At 41.6% G+C, this 23,792-nt stretch overlaps 1 protein-coding gene across 1 annotated transcript in view; it reads left to right on the top strand.

The window, feature by feature from the left end:
* LOC120556182 (neural-cadherin-like) overlaps nt 1-23,792 on the top strand; it is a 279,033-nt gene that overhangs the window by 246,109 nt on the left and 9,132 nt on the right. The window contains exon 27 of the mRNA XM_039795609.1: nt 17,172-17,386. Coding sequence (XP_039651543.1) covers nt 17,172-17,386 — 215 coding nt within the window. The remainder of the gene's footprint in view (nt 1-17,171; nt 17,387-23,792) is intronic.

Consider the following 23,792-nt stretch of genomic DNA (forward strand, 5'->3'; position numbering starts at 1 on the left):
ATGTGCCACATTCCTGAGCGAGTAATTGTATGTTTTGAGCGCAGAGAACTATATTTTGCAAGCACATTACATTACATTTTGAACAGAAATTTACACACGCAAAAAATTATTTAGTTTGAGTAAACAAAAACCTATTTCGGGCACAATAAATGTAAGCTGCTGCGCCCCGGTCCTGTCTCCCTCGCTCTCAACCTCTTCTCTCTGCGCGCTCAACTCTAAACACACTCGCTCAGATTTTCACAGCGTTACAAGTGTGCCACAAAACCAACCAATCGCAGAATCAAAAGGTCAATTCTGATTGGCTGTTGGTCTCCAATTAGATTGTAATATCAGGAAACAAAAATCTAGGAGGAACCGTCTTTTTCAGTCAACACTTGTTGGTACGGCAAATACCGTCTACAGTGGAGCTGTTCGACTAATGTTACTGGATTAAAACACATTTCGGTCAGTATTTTGTATTATTGACATAGCTATATCACAGAAATGTCTTAATATTTGTGTGTACTATAATGCCGTTGTTTTGTTTGACTCATATCTCCCTTCACAAGCAATCTAGCTAGCTCACACACAGCAGCCGACATGTCATCTGAACAGGCCTCGCAGCACTGTAACTAGCTAAGTTAGGTCTCGCAATGCGAGACTGAACAGCAGTAGGCCTGTCACACTATAGCCACATGTAAGTAGTTTTTAATACTTTGGTTACATTACCGTATTTTATTAACCTGAATTAGCTTGCGAATGAGCTATCCGTTGCTAATGCTAATTTATCTCAAAAAGCAGAAACGTTAGCTAACTACTGCCAAGATATGATTTCACGAGAGACCAGAGAGGTGTTATAAGACTCGTCAAGTGTTGTCATCTGTCTTAAAATGAAATCATATCTTGGCAGTAACGTTCTTTAGCTACTGCTTTTTGACATAAATAAGCTAGCTAGCTAACGTTAGCAACGGATAGCTACTTTGCAAGTCAATTGAACCAACCTTAAAGAATTAAGGTTAATAAAACACCACATCGATGTAACCAGTATTACAAACTTCTTTTAAGTGGCTGTATTGTGACATTTTAGGTTTGTTCAGATGAATATGTTGGATGCATAGACTGTATCCATGCTGGGCTAGCTAATGTTAGATTTCTTGTGAAGGATGATGTTAGTCACACACGGAGATATGTAATTCAAAAAACGGTGTTGTGATTAACACAACTATTAAGGCATGTCTGTAATATACCAGTCGGTCAATAATATAAAATACTGTGGATCAGTGCTTTCCAACCCTTCTGGTCTGAGGTTCCCCCACATCCCTGTCATATTAACTCACATACCCACCCCGTCAATTCCCAATGTGTTCACACTATCCTATTAAAGTGAATATTCTTACATTTTCATGCAATTGAACTATAGACATTTAGGTTGGTTTGGTCAGAAATTCTACTAGCTTGGCCTTTTACTTGAAGTGTGGTTAATGTTTCAAAAGTCATTACTTTAACTAATCATTTAAACTGTTAGCTAAGTCATTAGGCCACTTTTAGCTTTTTATTTCTACCATTGATTACTTCGCTATATGTTTAAACATATGTGTTGAGCTGTTTCAGCTGATATATTGTTTTAAATCAATCATAATTAAATTATTTTGATTAGTTAAGCTGCTCCACAATCTTTCCAAGTACCCACTAGCTACAGCAGAGATACCCCTTGCTGGGGAATCACTGCAGGTGTTGTGTCAAAGACTGTTTCCCTGTAGATATGTCTTTCCTGCTACTTGCGATCTAATTGGAGGTGAACAGCCAATCAGAATTGACCTTTTGATTCTGCGATTGGTTGGTTTTGTAAGCTTTTACCTGCGAGCAGAGAAAGACATGCAAATACATTTATTGTGCCCGAAATAGGTTTTTGTTTACTCAAACTAAATTATTTTTTGCGAGTGTTAATTTCTGTTCAAAATGTAATGTAATGTGCTTGCAAAATATAGTTCTCTGCGCTCAAAACATACAATTACTCGCTCACATATATAACGCCATAGGTATCCTGCTCTGCCTTTGAGAAAATGAAAGCTCAGATGGGCCGTTCTGGAATCTTGCTTGTTATGAGGTCATAAGGAGCAAGGTTACCTCCCCTTTCTCTGCTTTGCCCGCCCAGAGAATTTGGCCAACCTATGAGAGAGAGGCATCATGGCTTTCAAATGAGCAAAGTGGCAGTTAGTCAAGGCCACACCCCCACCCTCCACCTTGCCCCTCCCTCTCTCCTCCTCAATAGCTACAGGCACAGAAATGGCACATACTAAGGAAAGCTCGTTGTGGGACTGGCTCTAGTGGCTGTAATTCTGCACCAAGGCTGAATTTCGGGAAAGAGACTTCAGATACAGTATTAGGGGACCACTAAGGTCTATAGAAAAGCATCCAAAGAGCACCATGTCATGGGACCTTTAAAAAAAATGACTAATCGACTAAGAAATCGATAAAGACCAAAGTGACTGATTAGTCGACTAATCGATTGACAGGGGGCAGCCCTACAAAAGTGTATTAACTCAGTGTCATAACTCACAACTTAGTATGAACTCCATGTGACTGTACTGCACAGCTTTTCCTTTGGTATGGTAGTATAACATTTTGCAAAAACTGCAACCAAAAAACCCCTCTGCAAATGAGGCACTTGATTCAGATATGGATAGAAGTCTAGGCGCCCTGTTTTAACGATCTAAGCGCAGGTGCGTTTAGGGCGCAAAAAAGGGTCCATGCGCCAGCGCATGGTTCAAAAGGGGTTGTACTTAGTGTCTTAATTAATCATAGGTGTGTTTTGGGTGTACACTAGCCTAGAAATCTAGACGCACCCTAGTGGCAGCAAATTTATTTTTGCAGCCAGGGGGGTCTAGGCACTCTCCGTTGGCTTGCGAGCTGGAAAAAACAAATTTTGGTCAGGCTAATCACATCGTGTATAGAGTCGGTGGGCGGGCTTATGGCTGCTGCTGCTGGGAACAGCGGTCTTCTGGAAGACTTGGAGTTAAGCTTTTCTATGAAAAAAGAACAAGGAACGGCACAGAAATTATTCTTAAAAAAGGAAGATGTATCGGAGTTTTGCCGACCGGATACGGCAAAAGTTTAATCTATCAACTAGCTTCGCTACCTTCTAGGTTGCTCTGCCTGATTGTAGCGCTATCCTATTGCGTGCAGAGGGAATTTGAAAGACAACCGTTTATCCCGCCCCTCGGATTGAGCTCCGTCAATGGTGAGTTCCTGTCAGGCTAGGCGTACACATCGGCACATTGAGATAGCGGTTGAGGTTGGAATGCTCCCTCGTAGTTCATCAAGATCAGTAAACTAGTGCTAGTTTTATGCCAACTTTTTGGCTCTGCCAGACATGAAGACTTCCCAATGCTGCAGCTTAGCTGGTCCACTACCTGGCCTCCAGACTTAAGAAGCTGTACAATGTGGGATGAACTGGTTGATTATGTAGGAAAGAAGTATATAATCAGTAGGGCTGCAACTAACCATTATTTTCATTGTTGATTAATCTGCTGATAATTTTCTGAACAAATCAATTAGTTGATCGGTCTATGAAATGTCAGAAAATGGTGAAAAATGTTGATCAGTTTTTTCCCAAAGCCCAAGATGACGTCCTCAAATGTCTTGTTTTTTATGCAATTTAATTGTTGACAACTAATCGATTCATTGATTAATCTTTGCAGCTCTAGTAATCAGGTTCCAGTTTGGCTGATGCTTTTAATGTCCCAACTGCAAAGAAGACAAAGACAATGAGTACACATTCAATGCTATTGAGACTTAACTCAACAAGTCATTCATTTCCAGTTAGTAATGCCTGGTCATGGTGAATGAAGAGTAGTAAGACAGATATTTGATATTTTAAGAGGAGAGCAAGGGAGATGATGGAAGTGAAGGGACTAATCAGGAAAAAACACTAGGAAATTAAGGGAGTGAACATAACCTCAAAGAGACCGTGAGGAAGAGAGTAACTGTGTGCGAGTGTGTTCACGCTGTGTTTAGTTTAGAAGCAAATTCTCTCTCAAATGATGTCGGTGATTAAAAAATGTGAAGGGAATGAACACATTAAAGTAAACAACCTACCCAGTGTCACTAAAGGAAAGTTTGATTTAATAGTATGGCAGCAAATGTTCCAGTAATCCCATTACTGCAGAGCTCTTAATTTGAACTCCCAGGTCTTTTCACACTTATTTTGCTCATTACCTGCAGAGTATGTTGGTTTTCACTGGTGTGTTGGCAACTGTCATGAGGTGAATAAAATGAAGTTGCAATAAGTATTTTATTAATGCCGAAGGGAATTCTTGAACCTTGTTGCTGTTAACAGCTGCTACAGCTAAACATCACTGAAACAATTTCAAATTTGAATTAGTGAGTGCTGGCAGCGTTGGCAGCGCCAGCTACAGTATGAGGCAAGAAGGACGTAGTTCAACCAAGCATGTTTGAGGCAGTCATTGTAAATGTTTACTCACCCCTATAGGACCGTACCAAGTGTAAATTGTTTCCTAGTAACTGAGACCAGACTCGGGACCCAAGTATGAGTAGGTCCGAGTGGACTCACTATCAGGTCTGATCATATAGTGTGTCAGGTAAAAAAAACATATTTTTTGAGGTGAGATGGCGAGTGTGTAGTGTGGGAACTTGATTGTTAGGACATGTACTGCTACTCTATTTCATTATGGCTGCTTCTTAACTGGTGTAGCATGCTGCTGCCAGTGTTAATGTTCCCTTTCTGTTTGGGTCTGTTCAACCACATTTTGGATGGGGTCTATTTTTACTCTGGTCTGTTTTGAACAGGGTCTTTTCGTTTGTATTTAAGCATGTGAAGTTTGATAATATTTTCCACACGTCTGTTTTAGATCAGGCCCACAACTTTTCCTGAAGCCCTCTGAAGTATGAATGTTATTTGTAGGAGGTGGGTGCACTGAAACATTGTGAGAGTTAGAGTGGAATGAAAGTGTAAAAAAGGGGGAACATGACATAACCACGAAACACAAGGCTTCATTAAAAGAGATGGGTGATGAAAACATTTCAGCTTTTCTTTTCAGGCTCAATCTTCTCTTAGTATAGGTATTAACCCCTAGGATGGTTTAATACAGCAAGGCACGCCCGCCGATAGGGGGGGACAAACGGGTCTGTTGTCCCGGGCCCACAGTAGGGGGGGGCCCTAACTGGGCCCTCATTAAATTATGGAATAATTGAAAAACATTTTTTTAAATAGGCCTATTTGTGGAAAAAAAATGTAATATTTGAGTTACATAAAAGCTTTTTATTTGTTTTCTTCCTAATTGTCCTTGAAATAGTGGTCAAGAACACCCCCACCCCCAACACAAAAATGGTTTGGCCCCTTATCAAAAGTTGATGTTGTTTTCAGTAGATTTGAAGTTCAGTATGCTCAAAATTTCCGGTCAGCACAAGTCCGGTGCTCAGAAAAAGAAGGAAAAGAGAAGAAGAAAATAGAGGCCTTAGAGATTTTCTAAACAAATATTAAAAAAAAAAAGGTGGTGACGGTGAAGCTGGAACTGTCAACGTAGAGCAAGGTAAGAAACAGCGCAGCCAACGTTTACGAGCCTTGTAACGTAAGCTAACAGGCCAGCTCTCATGTTAACGTCCATTAGCTTGTATAAAAGCCTGAGACAACACGTTCTCTTTTACAGAAAGAGTTGAGTTTGGTAGCTCCGTCAGAGAGGATGAGACAGAGAGGAGAGAGATCCAGCTGCTGTCAGAGACTGATCACATTAATTTCAGTGAGAGATGTGAGGAGAGGAGAGGAAGATCAGATTAGAGGAAGATCAGAGGAGAGGAAGAGCATAGGAGAGGAAGAGCATTGGAGGGGACCAGGAGAGGAAGAGCAGAGGAGAGGTACAGGAGATGAACAGGAGAGGCGAGGAAGAGCAGGGGAGAGGAAGTGCAAGGAAAAAGGAGAGATCTGGGCGCGGGGGGCCCATCTAAGCTTATCTCGTCCCGGGCCCAGGCAAGACTGTCAGCTGGCCTGCAGCAAGGAATACAGATGTGTCAAGATTTACTATTACATTTACTATTCACATTACCTCCCATAAACCTTTTCACACACACTTCTTTAATATCCTGCCTTTACATTCTTATATTCGTAGAATGTTGGGGAAAACAACTTGGGGACAGATTACAATTTACTCTGTAAAAAAAAAAAGAAAAAAGAATACCCTTATCAGCGCCAAGCTCCTATTAGCTCCCAAGTATGAATGTCTCCCTTACCTCCAGCAACAATTCAACACTTGAATGGCTGTTGCATTCATCCTTTAAAACAAGTGTATTATTGTAGCTAAATAAAAAATTATGCAGACTTTAGCATGAATAGCTATTGAGGATAGACAAGAAACTATATGAAAATGGAACAAGAGTTTACTGTGCAGCTTTGACATGTTGACAGAGCATTGATACAGATATGGCACCACAATGTCAAGCTGTGTGTGTGTGTGTGTGTGTGTGTGTGTGTGTGTGTGTGTGTGTGTGTGTGTGTGTGTGTGTGTGTGTGTGTGTGTGTGTGTGTCCTATATAAAAACACATTTAAATGTAACATTAACTGCCAGGGGACTATGCTCAGATTTTGTACCATTTGGTTTCATAGCATTTAGTTTACAAGGCCTCGGTGGATGCAGATATCAGTGCTGTTTAGGTCCTGACAGGGTTTACCTGCCTGGCCTTTCTACTGTTATGGGGGTCTGACTTGCAGATGAAAAATGAGATTTTCACAATAGTCTCATAGAGCTCTTGTTGGCTTCTGTGTTTCTTAGTTATAAATAGAAAAACATTTTTCACAACCTCCTACTAGATGAAAAATCTAGCATGTTAGCTGTCACATCCTGCCAGTTCTTGTTTCAAATTCACGGTAAACTGAAGGAGAGTGTCTTCATTACCATAAATCACTCTGTAAACAGGGCCAAAAGTGGAGTGAGAGCATTTCTACAAATCCTTTTAACTACAAACATGATGATGAAATAGTTTTCCTTGGTTTTTCTAGTGGTAGATGAGACATGGTGATGACCCTGTTTAACTTTGTGTAATTCAGCCTGGTGCTTTGTGGATCCTCAGGCCTGCATCTTTAATGCTGGAAGTGAAGGGCTCTTTGCAAGCAATTAATATGTGGACCTGAGCTTTTATCACTGTCTCAATGCGGAATGCTTGAATGTTCTGATGAAATTAAGAGCCAATTCTCACACTGTTGCTGGGTAAAGAATAGCGCTGAAATCATTTAAACACTATGATGTTTGAACTGCAACACAGATGACAAAATCATCCAGAGCCGACCTTGATGTGGTCTTGTTAGCTTTTTTCAGAAGTGCAGCTTCTGTTTATTGATGTCACACAACATCTTTTGCAGGATAAGACCAAGTGGCTAGAAAACCCGGCTAACACTAATCGCTGTATATACACCTACACACAAGGCTAGTGAGTTTAGCTGATGAGATATGAGAGAGGTGATTGATGGCAGGTGTGCTGGTTGAGCTAGCAGTGAGAGCCACACAAAGACCACAGATGGGAGACAGGAGACACTGGGGCAGTGGGAAACAAGGTGAAATACTTGGGCACGGCCTTGGCACTGACACTTAAGGAATTCCCAAAGCCATCCAAGACTAGGGGATCACCAACGTCTTCAGGATACTTAGTCAGGGAATCATGAATGTCTAGACAAAAATGTGTCCCAGTCCATCCTGTTGATTTTGAGATATTTCCCTGGCTATGTGGGGACTTTGAGCTGCTGGTGGGACTCGATGAAAAGTAAAAAAAAAAAAAAAAAACTCAAAGCCTTCACGGTTCATCCTCTGGGCACCATGGCTATTTTGACTAAATTCCATGGCAATTCATCAACAGTTGTTAAGACATTTCACTAAAAAACTAAAAATGTCAACGTCCTGGTGGTGCTTCAGGAAAAGTCAGGAGATCACTAAAGTTAGGAGGATTCATCCTCTGGGGACCATGAATGTCTGCACAAAAAATCATGTTAATCTATCCAGTTGTTTGAAATATTTTCATCAGCACAAAAGTGGTCGACCGAATGTCCGACTATCTGACTGGCTGACCAACTTTGCCATCCAAAGAGCCATGCTGCTTCAGCTATGGCTAAAAATTAAAAATTACTTTATTCAGGAAATGGCCAGAATGGCCCTTTAGCCTCCAAGGCTAATATATGTTTGTGTACACACGTGTACGTGTTTGACTGACAACTAAGCCAACATGGGCACGGAGAATGAACAAATATACGCTAGTAACCAACTTTAAGCCTGGTTCACACGGGACGATTTTAAAATTGTCGGTCGATTTTCCAATCCTGAGAGACCCCACACACGGCGATAAAAAATCACGGGTCAAACTGTTTTGGTCGTACAGTGTGTGGTGCGCAGCACACGGCAAAATCATCACATCACACACGAACCGATTTGACTCCCGAGCATGCTTTCCTCGCTACCTCGTCACCTCGCTTTCTGATTGGCTACACGCCACAGTCCACAGGCTGCGTGCTCGTTTGTCCCCGGGGGACACCACAGACGAGGAGAAATCGAGCCAGAAAAATCCAACATGTTGGATATCCCCGATTTGAGATTGGAGCGGTCCCGACGTCCTTCCGAGCAGACGAGCGCAGTCACACCACACACGGCAGGAATATCTGATCAGATTATTTTACGATAATCGGAGCATCCTTAAGATTGTCGGGAGGGGTGAATCGGGGATAAAATCGGCTTAATTATCCTGCCGTGTGAACCAGGCTTAGTCTAAGTACAGAATGCAACTTACTGGTGAGTTTTTAAACTACTAAACGTGCTACAGCCGAGTGGCTAATTAGCTATTTAGACAAATTATGTAAGCACTCCTTTTGCTTTGGTAGCTTGTTCAGCAAGCCAAGGTGCAACACAAGACCTGCCCATGCTTCTGGATAGGAAGGAAACGTCAAAGATGATGCAGGTTGCAAGTGAAAGTCTGTTTCTGTGTTGTGTGGCTGTTATCTGGCTGTGAGTCAGTGTCACTGTTAGGAAATGATATAGTGGTGACAGGTACCTCTTTGTGCAAGTACGTCTAAAATTAAATGATTTAATTATCTGTATCTATGTGGACACAGTGGTATTCTCACTGGTATATGCATGGTGCCATATGTCATAGTGTCATAGTGCTCTGTCATGAAACCAAATATAGAATTTCCAGCTCAGGATCTCATGCTATGTAAGTTGACACAGTGGTACCCCAGGTGTCATTCAGGTCAGTGTCCAACATAACCTCATAACCTGTCTCAGGCAGAGGAGTAGTTCCACTCCATGTCTCCATATAAGGTAGGAGACGTAACAGCTGAGTTTAAATACACCTACAGGAAGACAGGAACTTCGGAGAGTTGACATGGCACTACACTGTACTGTTTAATCCTAACTTCTTCTCTGCCGAGATTCCCTTAAACGGTTCTGTGTAAATCATCAAAGTCTCCCGAACCTTCTTCACGTATGTCAATATGAGTTGTGCTGCTCCTGAGTTGTTCCATAACAGTGGGTACTGTTTTTTTTTTTTTCTTCTGAAAACCGCACTAGCATTTACACAGCAGAAATGAATGCTGTAGCAGAAGAAAGAAAAACACAGTTCAATTTCAGTTTGACTTTAACATCTAAAACCTGGCCATGCTAATGGCATAACATTATTATTATTATTATTATGACTAAAATAAATTACAGATTTCAGCTTTGAAGTGATAATGTGACGAGGAACATCTCCATTTGCAATACAGGAACCAGTGAAGCACAAAAACATTTGGCAGAGAGTAGGCGTCACAGAAAAAAAAAAGAAATCAACGGTAGTAGCGGCTGCTATTACAGGCGTTCTATGCTTAAGATGTTCAAATAGTTTTTAATCCTGAAGCACCAGCACAGACATGCGTGTTCAGCCCCCCAACACGTGCCGTACTCCCTCTGAACATATGTGAGAGCAGAAGTCTCATCGCACACATGTCCGCTAAGCTTTCTTGCTGTGTCTCGTAGAAGGTAATTTTACCCTTCAGCTTCATTTAATTAGAAGCAGTCAGTGGAAAGTGCAGGATTTTAGTCTGGCTGGCTGGAGCCGGCGAGTAATGTGGCTCACCGCTGGACCACAGCAGGAGGACTGGATTAGCCTTTCAATTACACACATTCACGCAGACACCAGGCCTGTTCTCATGAACCATATGTTCGAAAAGCTACGAAAAGTTAAAGACTGTATTCAGGGGCGTAGGTGAAACTAGTCGTTTTGGTGCCTAAACTTAACTTTCGTCGCCGCATAACGCTCACTTTTTCTTTTCTTTTTCTTTCTTTTAAACTTAGCTGTAATATCCGCCGAAACGACCGGCAGCTCACGGTGCTCTGTACCCAGCTCCAATCACCTATTCTCAGGTAACTGAACCACCAACCACCGCTGACTTGACGGAGCACCGTAGCCAGTGTCGCAGAGCTCTGTAGCGGCTAAACACATCTACTAACTGCCGCTGATACGACGAGCTGTGACGGAGGTCTATAGCGAGCGTCACGACTAGCAACTGCCGCTCAGCGTCACGGAGCTCTGTAGCCAATGTCACGTGACTAGCCGGCGGTCTCTTGGTTTTCGTTTTAGTGCGCGTAACTTTTCGCATGATATCCTACGAACCCGTTCATGAGAATGCGTTGCAGATACACACGCATACGCAGTTATTAGAGATGAGGACGTTTGTTTCTCTCTCTCTATTCTGCATACAATGTTGCATTGCTTTGCATGCACCGAAATAACCTCGTTACCACACTGGGCGAGCAGATATCTTGATAGCGATACATACCCCTAACAAGACAGAGTGGATTGTCTCCTGGATCAGAGAACAAATCACAAAATGAAGGTCTTTAATTCATTTAGCAGAACATTTCCAATAAGCTAAAATATGTTAGAAATTCTGTACAGCTTGTGTCAGCTTGTGAGAGCTCCAGACCACTGCGTTGTTGAATCAGACTCATTAGTTTTCACTTGTTAGTTCAGTTTTGTTCTTACCCATGGTTGTATTTTATGAAATATTTTTGACTTTATCACAAGTGTATCTTTATAATTAATTATAATTGATGGGGCTAGATGAGGCATGATCACGTTGCTTTTATTAAATGTCTCGATTTCATACATATAATACCTTTTTTTTTATTGAAACTTTTTAAGTCCATTGAAACTCGCTGTTTTGAACAATAAAAAAATCTTTCCGTATCGGCCTAAATGCCTAAACTAGAAACCTTTTAATGGAAAAGTAAATCGGTGAATGATACATTGCAGCTTCTGCTGTGCCTAAAATATCATGTGGTGCACGTCTTTTGTGAAAAGTGAATGTGGGCCATAATAAAAGTGCGGAAAGTGTTTCTTTGTGAGGTATCAGCCATATAGATGACAGGAGAGAACAAGGCAAAGCAGGCAGAGTTGTCAACCCTGAGACACAGACGCTCTGTGATTATCACATTTTCAATCTCTCTACAGTACCTGAGCTCTGTAACATCTGCTGTGCGATTCTCCAGGTTCAGAGGAGGAGAAGAAGCGAGGCAAAATGAGGAGAGAAGGGAAAAGGGAGCTGAGAAATAAATGTAAATTGGGAAAAGAGTGGAGCAATGGGAAGAGAAAAGAGGAAGTGACAAAGGAATGTTGCGAAAGGAGATAAAACTGGAAAAGAAGAGAGCACAAGAGAAGGGAGAATGAATAATACATGTCCATAAAATAAGAGCTAATCCGAGATAGAATAGCTGTAGGATAGTTTTCTGTTCCAGAGGCCTTCAGATATGACCCCACCAAAACCCATACAAACATACACAAACAGATTATAACCCAAGATTGAAGGAAGGAACATGCAGATAATCGAGGCCCTGGGATTAATAATGAGATTAGTGGGGTGAGGGGGTTGGGGGTGGGATTACAGCTCCCTTTCCGACGTTAACAAACACAATTCCCAGCAGACAGCGAATGAGCAAAACAAAGCTGCCTTAAGAGGATTTAAGGGCTTGGCCATTGTGACTTAAATTATGTCTTGGATTGTCTCGCGTTCAAGGAATTAGGATGACATTGCCAAAATGGAAATACAGGCATGGATGTTTTCCTGGTGCCTCTATTCATACACGCTTATACACACCCACATACATAATGGGTCGATTTGAACAGAGTAAATGTTTAAAGCCTCTGAAAAGTATTTTTCTATAACATTAAATAGACATGACTAAATAAGCAACATTCAAATTAAAAGATGGGGGTGGGAGAAAACACCATAAGGTATTATTTATTAAGAGTTCTATCACTCACACTCTTAATTTGCTTCATCAGTGCAAACAGCCCTCAACTGTTAGATTCAGAGTCACTTTTTGCTAAATCTGACTGGTGCAAAGAAGTGTGTGACAACAGCAGTGAGAGGTGCACAGACACAAAAAATAAATACAGAAATCTCTCAAGCAGGGCTCGACAGAAACGATTGCCAGATTGCCGTTGGCAATCATTTTGAGAAAATGGCAAATAATTCTTGACCTTTTGTTGTCAGCAGTGGCACCTAGGGCTGTGTATTGTTCCCAAAATGTTCGATAACGGTACCGATACCAATACTGTGACTTTGATACCAGTTTCTGAACAATACTTTTTTTCGATACCATTCATGTGCATCTTCTTTCATTTCATTTCGACTTACTCTATTCTTGTGTTTGCGTGTTACGTTAGCATTCTCCAAACATGTCTGATCCTGTGTTTCTGTGTGAAGTGACATGTTCCTTTTTTATTTGCAAAAGCATCATGTGTTCAGTGTGTGTGTGTGTGTGTGTGTGTGTGTGTGTGTGTCTATGCATGCACATGATTTTGCAAACATGCATCTTTGTGTGGTATTTTGCAGGATCCACAGGGCTAAAACTCAGAATATATTGAGAAGCAGTTGTGTGAAGTGTGAATAACATAAACCAATGAGAAACTCGCATATTAGTAGCAAAGGAATTGCCCTGGAGAAATACCTTGTTTCTCTGAGTTTATTTGTGCGTACATTCGGATAGGAGGCTCTGTGTGCAATTTGTATATTCCATAATTGCTTACAACGTGGATTGAATGGGGGACTTTTTTTTTTTTTATTATGCTAAATGAAATGCAAGGCTTTCTCATCAGATTCATACAAAGCTACTAAACAGAGAAGAGAATGAGGGAAATTGAGAATCATTTAGATAAGAGAAAATGATTTGGGCATGTGTAGCGCCTTAAAGATAAAATCCACCTCGACACACTTGGAAAAGGTTAAAAAACAGCCGTTGCTGTTTATCTCCTGGGTGATTCTGCTTCTCGGTGGTGTATTTTCTTCTCCACCTGGGTGATTGGTGATTGCACCCGGCATGGTTTTATATTTCATCTGTAGTGGGGGAAATTATTCAGCAATCTACAACCCAGTCAAGTTTTTTTATGTTCTCAAAAAGCAAGAATCTTCTTTTAGATTGTAGATGTTTCTCATTGTGCTCCATTCAGTCCTTTTCAAAACTGTAATGTCGTCTGCGCTTCATAAAAGGTGCAGGATGGTAATGTACAGTAACTTCTGGCATAAATCAACCTGATCCTGGAACTTTTTTTAGGTTTCCGTTTGATTGATTTATTTATTCATGTATGTATTTATTTAATTTGTTAGTTAAAGTGATTCCTGATTTTTATGTATTTTATATATATATATTTAAAACGTTGCTTCTTTAATTAACAGTGATTTGAGGAATAAATAGATTAGGAAATTGCACTCCATTTCAGGGTGCTGTCTGTGAATGTTTTATTTTGTAGAAGCATTTGACAATCAAACACAAATCCAGCACAGTGATAGCAGAGAGAGACAGGGGCGTAGCACGGAAATCTGGGCCCTGTCCAAATGAAGTCGCGGTGGTTTTAGTGGTTAGTGGCTTTTATTTATTTATTAATGGACGTTTCAATTCGCAAAGTTACACACATTCACACCTGGAAGCTGCCCTGTACAATCACAGTCCGCTCTGCCGCTGAATCGGTTGGGTTTAAGGGCCTCTGCCAAGGGCACCTCTGTGGTGCCAAGTGCTGCTTTTTCACTTTCCACACCCAGATTTATCCTGTCGGTCTGGATCTCCCGGTCACAAGCTCGCTTCTCTTACCTTTAGGCCACCTCTGGCCGAGACTTTGCTGGATCCTGGAGCATTCAACCGGCTGACTCTTTTTTTTCTGTGTTGATCTGACGGCCACATTCTGCTTCATGATGAATCATGCACAAGTTGACGGAGCTGATGGGATAACATTACACTGGAAGTGTACTCTACCTCTTACCATTTAATGTGACAAATAAAAATGTATTGATTGATTAGTTCATTCTTTCATTGAGAGAGTGTAAAAGCCACAGTTTGTGTGGTTTTAGTTGACAGAGGTGCGTGCGCACACACACACACACACATGTCCTTGACTGTATTGGCTGTAGCTGTATTAGCATCATACAGCAGCAGCATTTTTACGCATTTGGCCCAGCAGCGGTACATTCATTACTTATTTATAATCATCAATTGTCCCGTCAACACGACAGGATCAGTCAGGATCTAATCGTAAATTACATTCTATACTTCAGACTAGGATGCACCGAATCCAGATTTTTGGTGTTTGGCCGAATACTGAATCCGCTGGTTAAGATTCTGCCGAATCCGAAACAGAATATCAAATCCTCCTCCCATCCTCAGTCCATTGACACAGTAAACACAGTAATGAAGTAAACAACGTCCACAGCCTCTAAAATAGATCTTTTCACATCGTAGGAAAGTTCGCTGCATCCCTACTTCAGACAGATGAACTGTAACACAGAGATTCCTTTCTCTCTCTCTCTCTCTCTCTCTCTCTCTCTCTCTCTCTCTCTCTCTCTCTCGTTTTAAATGAAGCAGCTGTCCGCGGGATGAGCCCTGAGCTCCATCAAAACTGCCACAGCATTTTTATTTTACTGTAAGGAAGTTCACACACTGGTTCCTCTGGAGTCGCTTAAGTATTTTTGTTCTCCTGTCGGAAAAATCAATTCACACTCCAACATCATTGAGAGCGTCCTGACGGGAAACATCACTGCCTGGAACGGAAATGGCACTGAACAGGACCGCAAGGGCCTGCAGAGAGCGATTAGTTCGGCTGAACATATACAACATACCAGGCGCTGCAAGAAAACAACTAGTTGAATCATTAAGGATCCAAACCACCCGGGTAACAACCTTCTCTGCCTGTTGAGGCAGCACAGAGAGGCTCTGGGGGAGCTGCTACCCTCAGACCACTGGGATCCTAAATGAGGACTCTGTCCAAGACTGAACCTCGTAACATTTTATGTCACAAATAAAATTGATTGTTTGATTGATTGAAACGTTTGCTGCTAAAATGGAATGCCTCACAGCATTTGCTTTACTGTCATTATTGTGTGAATAATATATATACTGGATGAAGCCTCTCTATTCATCAAATCGAGGAGCCTCTCCTCGTTTTTTTTTAGTGGGCGTGTCTGTGCTGCGTTCCAGTTTTGTTCCGTCCTCCGCCACCCGCCATACCACAGCGGGAGCGTCTCAGAAGCGGAGCGTCTTGCCTGCCCAATACGCAGATTATATTGTCTCTACAAGTACTTTACAGAAAAGTGGTTTTTAAGCTAATATCTACCTTCCACTCCAAGCATTCCTGCAATTAAACTCCATGCCTTCTCTTTTCTGGCGTTGTCTTTATAAAAAAGATATGTGACGTCCTATTATGTTTTTCCAGCTCCAAGATGAATCTCTCGTTGTCCTTGGTGTTGTAGAGGAGACATATATGATATTGGGGGGTGTCTTTTGGTAAATTGACTGGATGCTCTCGCTCGGTCGCTTCCTGCCCGGCTGTCCGAAGGCCCCGAGGCCTTACGGGTAACCTGTCGAGTAACTTTAGCGGATCAAACATTGACTTCAAACTAAACAACCACACAATAAAGGTTAAGAAATCTAACTATAAACCGAGTGTCTGTGTGTGTGTGTGTGTGTGTGTGTGTGTGTGTGTGTCCGTTGTCCTTTAAATATCTCCAGAACCGTTCATCCGATCTACTTCACAGTTGTTAAAGTAAATAACAAATATGGCAGCAGGTGGTAAGAATGAATACACCTTCCAGTGTACCACATGTACAGTGACACCTCCCAGAGCTTAGACATATTTAAAATGAAAAAGTTCTTACAAATTGGATGGAGCTCATTGCTCATCATGTGCAGTGCAGAAACGACATTTTGAGACAAACTATAGTTTTTACAACCCTATTCAGTGTTTCCTTTAGGCAGGTCTGTCCCTTTTCCACCGAGTGGCGTGCGTGCCAGCTCGGGGTGTGAAGTGCATGGCCGCGCTATTCTCCGACATGCACTCTGACAATCACTGCTGATAGACGGCCTTTTGTACAGCCCTGTTTCTGATACCGTGGCGGCAGAAATTTTGCCATGGCGGCCCGCCACTACAAAATCAACATGGAGGAAACACTGCTATTGCTGGAAACTGTGCGCGACTATAACCAGGGGGATTGATCGTTTGACGCCAACAGATAACAATACAAATAAACCTTTTAAAATTGCTTTGTTCATATGGAAATATCCTGCCTCTGCCTTTTTTGTTTTGTTTAAAATCAGTCTTAGATCAAATATCATGTATGAAGAAAAATATTTTAAGTTAAATGGGTCACATGTACAAAAAGGATCCTAGAACAAGTGGGGAATGATTTAAACAAAGGAATAAGGAAAAGCTTTTTCTGTTCAGAAATCCAAGGATGAAACTTTGTTGAAGAGAGGTGAGAGGTGAAATTTTGACAGCAAGTGACGGGACACATTTGGATGTGTGGAAATGCATAGAGACGAGGTTCCTAGTGGTGTAGTGATTCTCCCTGTGGTTTTGCCACTAATGAGAACATCTGCATCAGTGAAACAGATGGAGTGAGAGAGAGATAGCCGAAGGGAAAGGCTGTCTGAGAGGAGAAAACAACTACACTTAGAGAGACTGAGTGCAGCGGGAAAAAGTCAAAAGGACAAAATACAGTAAGTGGTTCAAAAAGGGGCAGTCTTTTCAACTTCCAAAGGGCTCTCACATTTTTGAAACCAAGTAACCAAATTGTCAAGTACTGTAATGGCACAGAAACAACTCAAAGACTTCTATGTATTGCACTCACTAATTCATGTAATTTTGGCTCTTGATGTCCTCTTCTCCCCAAGGTGCCAATGTCCAGCTCAGTTTGAAGGACCTGAGTGCCAGCAGAACAAGCACAGTTTCCATGGCAACGGCTATGCCTGGTTTCCTCCCATGATGCCTTGTTTTGAGAGTCACATGTCGCTGGAGTTCATCACGGACGTGGCTGATGGACTGCTGCTGTACAGCGGTCCCTTAGCCCAGCTGCAGGCCTGGGACAACGAGGACTTCATGGCCATAGGTAGGAGACATCTCAAGCCCAACACACAATTCTTTACTATAACTGAGATGAGATAGAGGAAATTACCTTTACTTTGTATTGAATTAATTTAACCTTTCTGGATTACCAGGTAAATGGCCTTAGTGTGAGGACAGATAGAGAAGCAGAGCAGGGAGAGTTCGAACTAGTCTCGAATTGCCAGACCTTCCTCCGCAGCGCTGCAGAGGAGGGTCTGGCTAGTTCACACAGCATTCTGGGATGGGAAAAAAAAACGTGCTCTGGTTTATTGCTATGTCTTTAAACCAATCACATTCATGGGCGGGGCTAAGCTCCGGACGGAGCCCTGGTCCCGCTGCAAAATAGCCTCGGGAAGGAACTTGTTTTGGGGGAACATGTGTACGTTCAAAAGTAGTTTTAGTCGTGCAACAGAAAACTCAGATTGGACAGATAGTCTAGCTAGCTGTCTGGATTTACCCTGCAGAGATCTGAGGAGCAGCTAACCATAGTCCTCAGAAATCAACCAGAGTTTAAAATTCCAACACAAAGAAAGTAAAAGGTAAGAAAAGAAGGACATACGGCAGAATATCCGGCGGCAACGAAGCAGTGGAACATCCTGGATATAGACTAGCTCGGAGACACAGTTTCCCTACACTCTATCTTCCTGGCTAGCCACGGCGTTGTTAGCATTAGCTCACCAGCTTCAGCAGTTCACCAACTAGCCCGTGAGCCTAGCCACTATGTCACTGGCTGGCTGACAAAAGTAAAGTACTAAAGTAAATTACATTACTCTGTATGTGTACCTCATTAGGTAATGTGGAAACAGGAATGTACAGTACAAATGAACAAACTGGAGAACTACACCATACTTCACCTCCCAGATTCCCAAAGGATAGTGTGTAGACAAAAACGGAAATCCATTTCTGTGTGCATTAACTTGCCATGACTTAAGGATCAGGCAGTGACAGTCACTCTTACACAATTGCACACGCACACACACTCGATGCTTTTGACTCACCGTGCATTTCGATATGTACTACTGCAGGCTGTTCTCGTGACCCATATGTACATATAGCTCCGAAAAGTTATGCACTGAAATTCGTATGCATTCTACGTTTTTTTATTTTTATTTTTAGCTATAGTCACTACAACGACTGCTGCTGTATAAGAACATAACACACAGGGCTTTCAAGCCAGGGAGGGGGCGTTCATGTCCCGGGGAAAACATATGAATTTCCACCAGGAAATGTGTGTTCCTCGGGAGTGTTTGAATCCAAACCACAACCTTTTTATCTAAACTGAACTAGTCGTTTTGGTGCCTAAACTTAACTGTAATGTCCGCCAAAACGATTAGCAGCTCGCTCTGTAGCCGGTGTCATGGAGCTCTGTAGCTGGCGTCACGTGACCAGCAGGCGGTCACCTAGTTTTGTAAGATATACATATTGGTCTGCATACATATTTCGGAAAATATCATACGGACCCGGTCAGGAGAACACTTTGTACTTTGATTCCCATTTAACACATTTTTCTTCCACAAATGTAAATTTGGAAAGTTTAAAGAGATGTGCAGTGGACTCCCACACACTTCTGCTATCCCCTTTGATGTAAACTTTACATTCTGGTTAGAAAGATCTAGAAATGTGTGTAAACTGAGCTTCGGCAGGGTTACATTTCGAGCTCCGTTAGTCGTTTCTTTTGTTGCTGCGGCAAAATTGTTGAGGTTTGAAGACGATAAAGCTTGTTGAATTGAGGGTGGCTGGCGAGAATAATAGACAGACTGAAACCGAGAACAAAATGTTTTGTACATCTCGGTAAATTTACTGTTTTAATCTGAGAGACTAACACCTCCTTGTCTCTCTCGCTACTGCTTCTCTAGCATTGGTCCTCTCTCTTGGGAGGGATGCTGTTGTTTCATCACTGCCAAAGTAATATGTGTGGGAGGTGAGGTCCGCCTGGAGAGCCGGATGTGTGTGTGTGTGCGTGTGTGTGTATGTGTGCGTGTTATAAGCAGGTTTGCAGTGTAAATCCTGAATTATTTATTTAGCTTTTGTTGGTGTCAGAGGGTCTGTGTGCATTTAAAAGCCAGCCAGTGTGTGTTCTTGGATCCTAAAGAGTTAATGAGTTTGTGGAGTTAGGGCTGATTTGTCACTGTGCAGAGTGTAATTAGAGTCAGGCTATACATATTTAGAGCTCTAATTAATGTGTTTCAAGGTTCACCTACTGCATGTTAAAAAAAAAAAAGAAAAGTATCTGCATGCCTAGACTCTACAGGAGCTTAATAAAACTGCATTCAATGAACCAAACAGTCTTGTGATAAAATAATTTGTTTGGGAGTCTTTTCGAATATTTGTGGACAGAAGCTGCTGATACATGATCATTTGCACCAGGGATCTCTGTGCTAAATTTTGACCATCTTTATGCATAATGATTGTTTGCATTAGCAATAGCCATAATACTAAAGGATAATTATGGGTGCAGGGTAGAGCTGGGCAATATATCGATATTATATCGATATTGTGATATGAGACTAGATATCGTCTTTGATTTTGGATATCGTAATATGGCATAAGTGTTGTCTTTTACTGGTTTTAAAAGCTGCAATACAGTAAAGTGATGTCATTTCTGAACTTACCAGACTGTTGTAGCTGTTCTATTATTTGCCTTTACCCACTTAGTCATTATATCCACATTACTGATGATTATTTATCAAAAATCTCATTGTGTAAATATTTTGTGAAAGCACCAATAGTCAACACTACAGTATCGTTGAGGTATCGATATCGAGGTATTTAGTCAAAAATATCGTGATATTTGATTTTCTCCATATCGCCCAGCCCTAGTGCAGGGTGTATAAAAACACAGCAACCAGGTTTGCTGTCTTGGTCTCTCTCGTCTACACTGCTGCAGGCACCTTCCTGCAGGGTTATGCGGAGGTGTGGGTCTGTTTATTTGTGCTTTGGACTGTGACCACTGTGAAACAATCAGAAAATCATCATAATGATAATTTTATCATAATCATTTCTCTGATTTAATGCTCTGTTCTTGCTGCACTCTGCCGTAACTCCGCTCCTTATGTTCATTCACTCTCTAGTTCGATTGACCCCCGCTGCTTAGAGCGTGATGGATGTTTATAACAAACATAATTTTACGGAAATCATTTTTTCTGTTTCCAGATACTAATTGTTGAATATTACAGTTTTAATAAACCAGAATAGTCCTTCATAAAACATTTCCCAAACAACATCCACTTCCCAAACAACTAATGATAATTATTTTACTGTTAGCGGTTCCTTTAGACAAGGTTAGCCAAGTTTTAGAAAGTTTTTTCCACACTGTTAGGTATCATTCACCCACACAACACAGCAAAGGATTTCTCTGCTTGGACACCTGGTGCACAAAGCCATCTGATATACAAATATTATTGAAAAACATATTCACCAACCGCAGTCGGGGATGAACTTCTATCATATCAGATATGACCAACACCTGATTTCTAATAAAAAGGATAATATTGGAGCAGCCATATATTGCAGTAGCCCACCTATACCACAAACTGTATACCTCACTAATCATACAAAGTCCAGATATGATTTTTCAAAGCATAATAGATATGAGAGAGAGAAACAGAAGGAAGGACAGTATTGAGTATACTGTACACTGTAAGTTCAAGTGAGACACGTGAAAATAAAATGCTATTGCTAAGAAAATAAATGATTCTTTCAGTCAGCCTCACTGTCCAAAAGTTAACAAAACTAAAATAACGTATATAAAGCTTGCATGTATTATTACCAGACAACCAGTGAGCCTCAGTCATCAGTGTGATAGTTAAGATATAACATAAAAAACAAAGATGAAGAGCAGAAGGGGAAAAGCACAACATTAACGGAATACAGCTGTTTATTTTGAGGACATTAAGGTAACACAGCGTTGGTTTCCCTGACCAGAATCTGAACGTGTCTTCTCTACAACAACAAAAACAACAACTTTTTGATTAAATAGGATTAGTGGGGCACAAGGGAACACAAAATACTTTCAACCTAAGAACACAGCTTCACGTTTGATGCTCTAAGAGCCATTTTTGATTGATGCGTAATAACAAGAGGAATCAGACAAAATGGGGTGATTCACCCCTTAAATCAAACACACCGTAAACTGAATGCCTTCTTAATACAAAAGCTGTGCTGGAAAGAACAGTATAATGTGAGTGGGTACGCACTGCACCTGTGGCATGACTTCCAGTTGAAAGTGCAGTTTGAAAGGGTATTGCAATTATATTTCCAGAAGAGAGAAGGCGAGGTGGAATATGGATTTAAAGGGAGCAGAGGCAAATGAGAATGTCGTACAACCTGAACTGTTCCTGGTTCCCTCGGCAAGATTTTAGCTGGTGCCCCTTGGTAACCTGCATGTCACACGCAAACGCCACATGCAGATATTTTGTGATTACGTTTTGAATCTGTGACGTTCTCTGTCAGGTAAGTCAGTAGTAGGCTATACAGTGGACTTGTATATTAAGTGGTTTTGGGTCCTTCTCTAAGTAATTTTGGATTACAATTTGGTTTTGACGAACTCAAACAGGCACATTTTCAACGGGCACTGCACTAGTACACTCAAACACACAAACTGCACAGCCTCATGCCTTTGAGGCCGTTTTTATTTTAGAAACATAACAACACATTTTTCTACAAATAGTAATATCACTTAAGTGTAATGCTGAACCAAGAGCAGTGTATGGTAACTTTTTTTAAAGTTTTTTTTTGGGGCATTTCAGCCTTTAATGGAAAGAACAGCTACATATGAAAGTTAAAGCAGAGGTGCAGTCAGCAGAGGCTAATGAGGCAGCCTTTTGTACTGCATCACTGGAAGGTGCTGAGGTCGGGGGGCAGGAGAACTTGATGCTGCAGGTGGCCCAGGATTTTCAGGGGTGTAAATAAAATACACCCGGCGGGGGGTGATGTGCCTGGATGATGCTGCGCCTGTAGGCAACCCAGAAAATAGAACCTATTTAATGTAGGCTATGTAATTATGCTGTTGCGTGGCTTTGGGGCACACCTATGGATGGATGCCGCCCTAGCATTCGCCTATACTGCCTATGCCACGGGCCGGCCTCCATTGTTTGCATGCAAGACATTATTCACCTTGTTATTAAGCCTTGTTAAAGGATGCTGGCCATTGAGCCTGATTATATTTCCCACTGCTTCACACACACATTTCCTCACAGAGACCTTTAGCTTCGTATTGAGATGCTGTTTGGCAGCCGCCCACTCATCCGCCCTTTATCCTGCCGCAGGGCAGCTGTACCAAGCCAGCCCTGCTGTGTAGACCAGAGAAGGTGTAAGACACTCACACACACACACACACACACACACACACACACACACACACACACACACACTGGGGACATAGCTGTGTACTAAATCCAATCTTTAGCCTCTGGGGGAGAAGAGATTACATGGTTATAACACAGAGCTGGTGTCATTTGTGTGTGTACCTGTATAGCGCGTAACAATACCCATACCTAAACTGACCTCTGGTGTTCTAGTTAAAATCAGAACATTGGATGTTCCCTGAAATCCATTTACTTTCAGCAGTATGTAGATATTGTTTATTCATTTCTAAAGCCTTACATTTCCAAAAAGGCATCTTAGGAGAGCCATCTTGATTAACAGCTCAGGGCCAGTTTGTTCCAAGCTAAGCTCTTGTTACACATTTTCATGCATGGAGCTCATCCAAATCCCTAGCACAAAGGAGCAGCAGTTCAGAGAACAATATTTAGTTTCATTGAACAATACTGTGCAGATAAATTATTGAGTGTAGAGTAACCTTAAAGTTAACGTGAAGTGCAACCAATGACACAAACAAATCACAAATGTGCCAGCCTAACTGAGCTGCTTTTGTGTGCATCACTAAAAACCGCATCATTTCAAGATCAAATATGCAACCAACCCTTACAGCAAACTGGTTTTGCATTCTAGTTTACCTGGTCATTATCATTTGTTTGGCCGGACACCATTGTCAACTCCTAATGCTTTGGAAAAGCTAATAGGCATTTACAGCTTATAACAACACAGGCACAGTTTGTATAAAGCTGTCTCCCCAGCACAAGGCGTACACCAGTAATATTAAATAAATGAACGGCTGTCAGTTTTTTTTTTTTTTTTAATGATGTGTCCATAAAGCCTGGCTGCAGAGCTGGAAGGACAAAACAGACATCCGCGATATTAACGTGTGGCTTGTGTCCAGCTTTTGTCAAGATAAGATTCAGTTGAGGAAAAGTTAATATGCATCACTTTCTCTGGGTATATTTATGGCCCCAAAAGTTCCCAGTGCACGCTTCCATTTTGACATTACATTTTTTGACAAGTGTGGCACTGTCCTAGGTGCCCCACCACCTGTCTGACAGGTTCTGACTGGCATTTACTTTGACATTGCC

Source organism: Perca fluviatilis, chromosome 3 (assembly GCF_010015445.1).
Source record: "Perca fluviatilis chromosome 3, GENO_Pfluv_1.0, whole genome shotgun sequence".
Classification (NCBI taxonomy): Eukaryota; Metazoa; Chordata; class Actinopteri; order Perciformes; family Percidae; genus Perca; species Perca fluviatilis.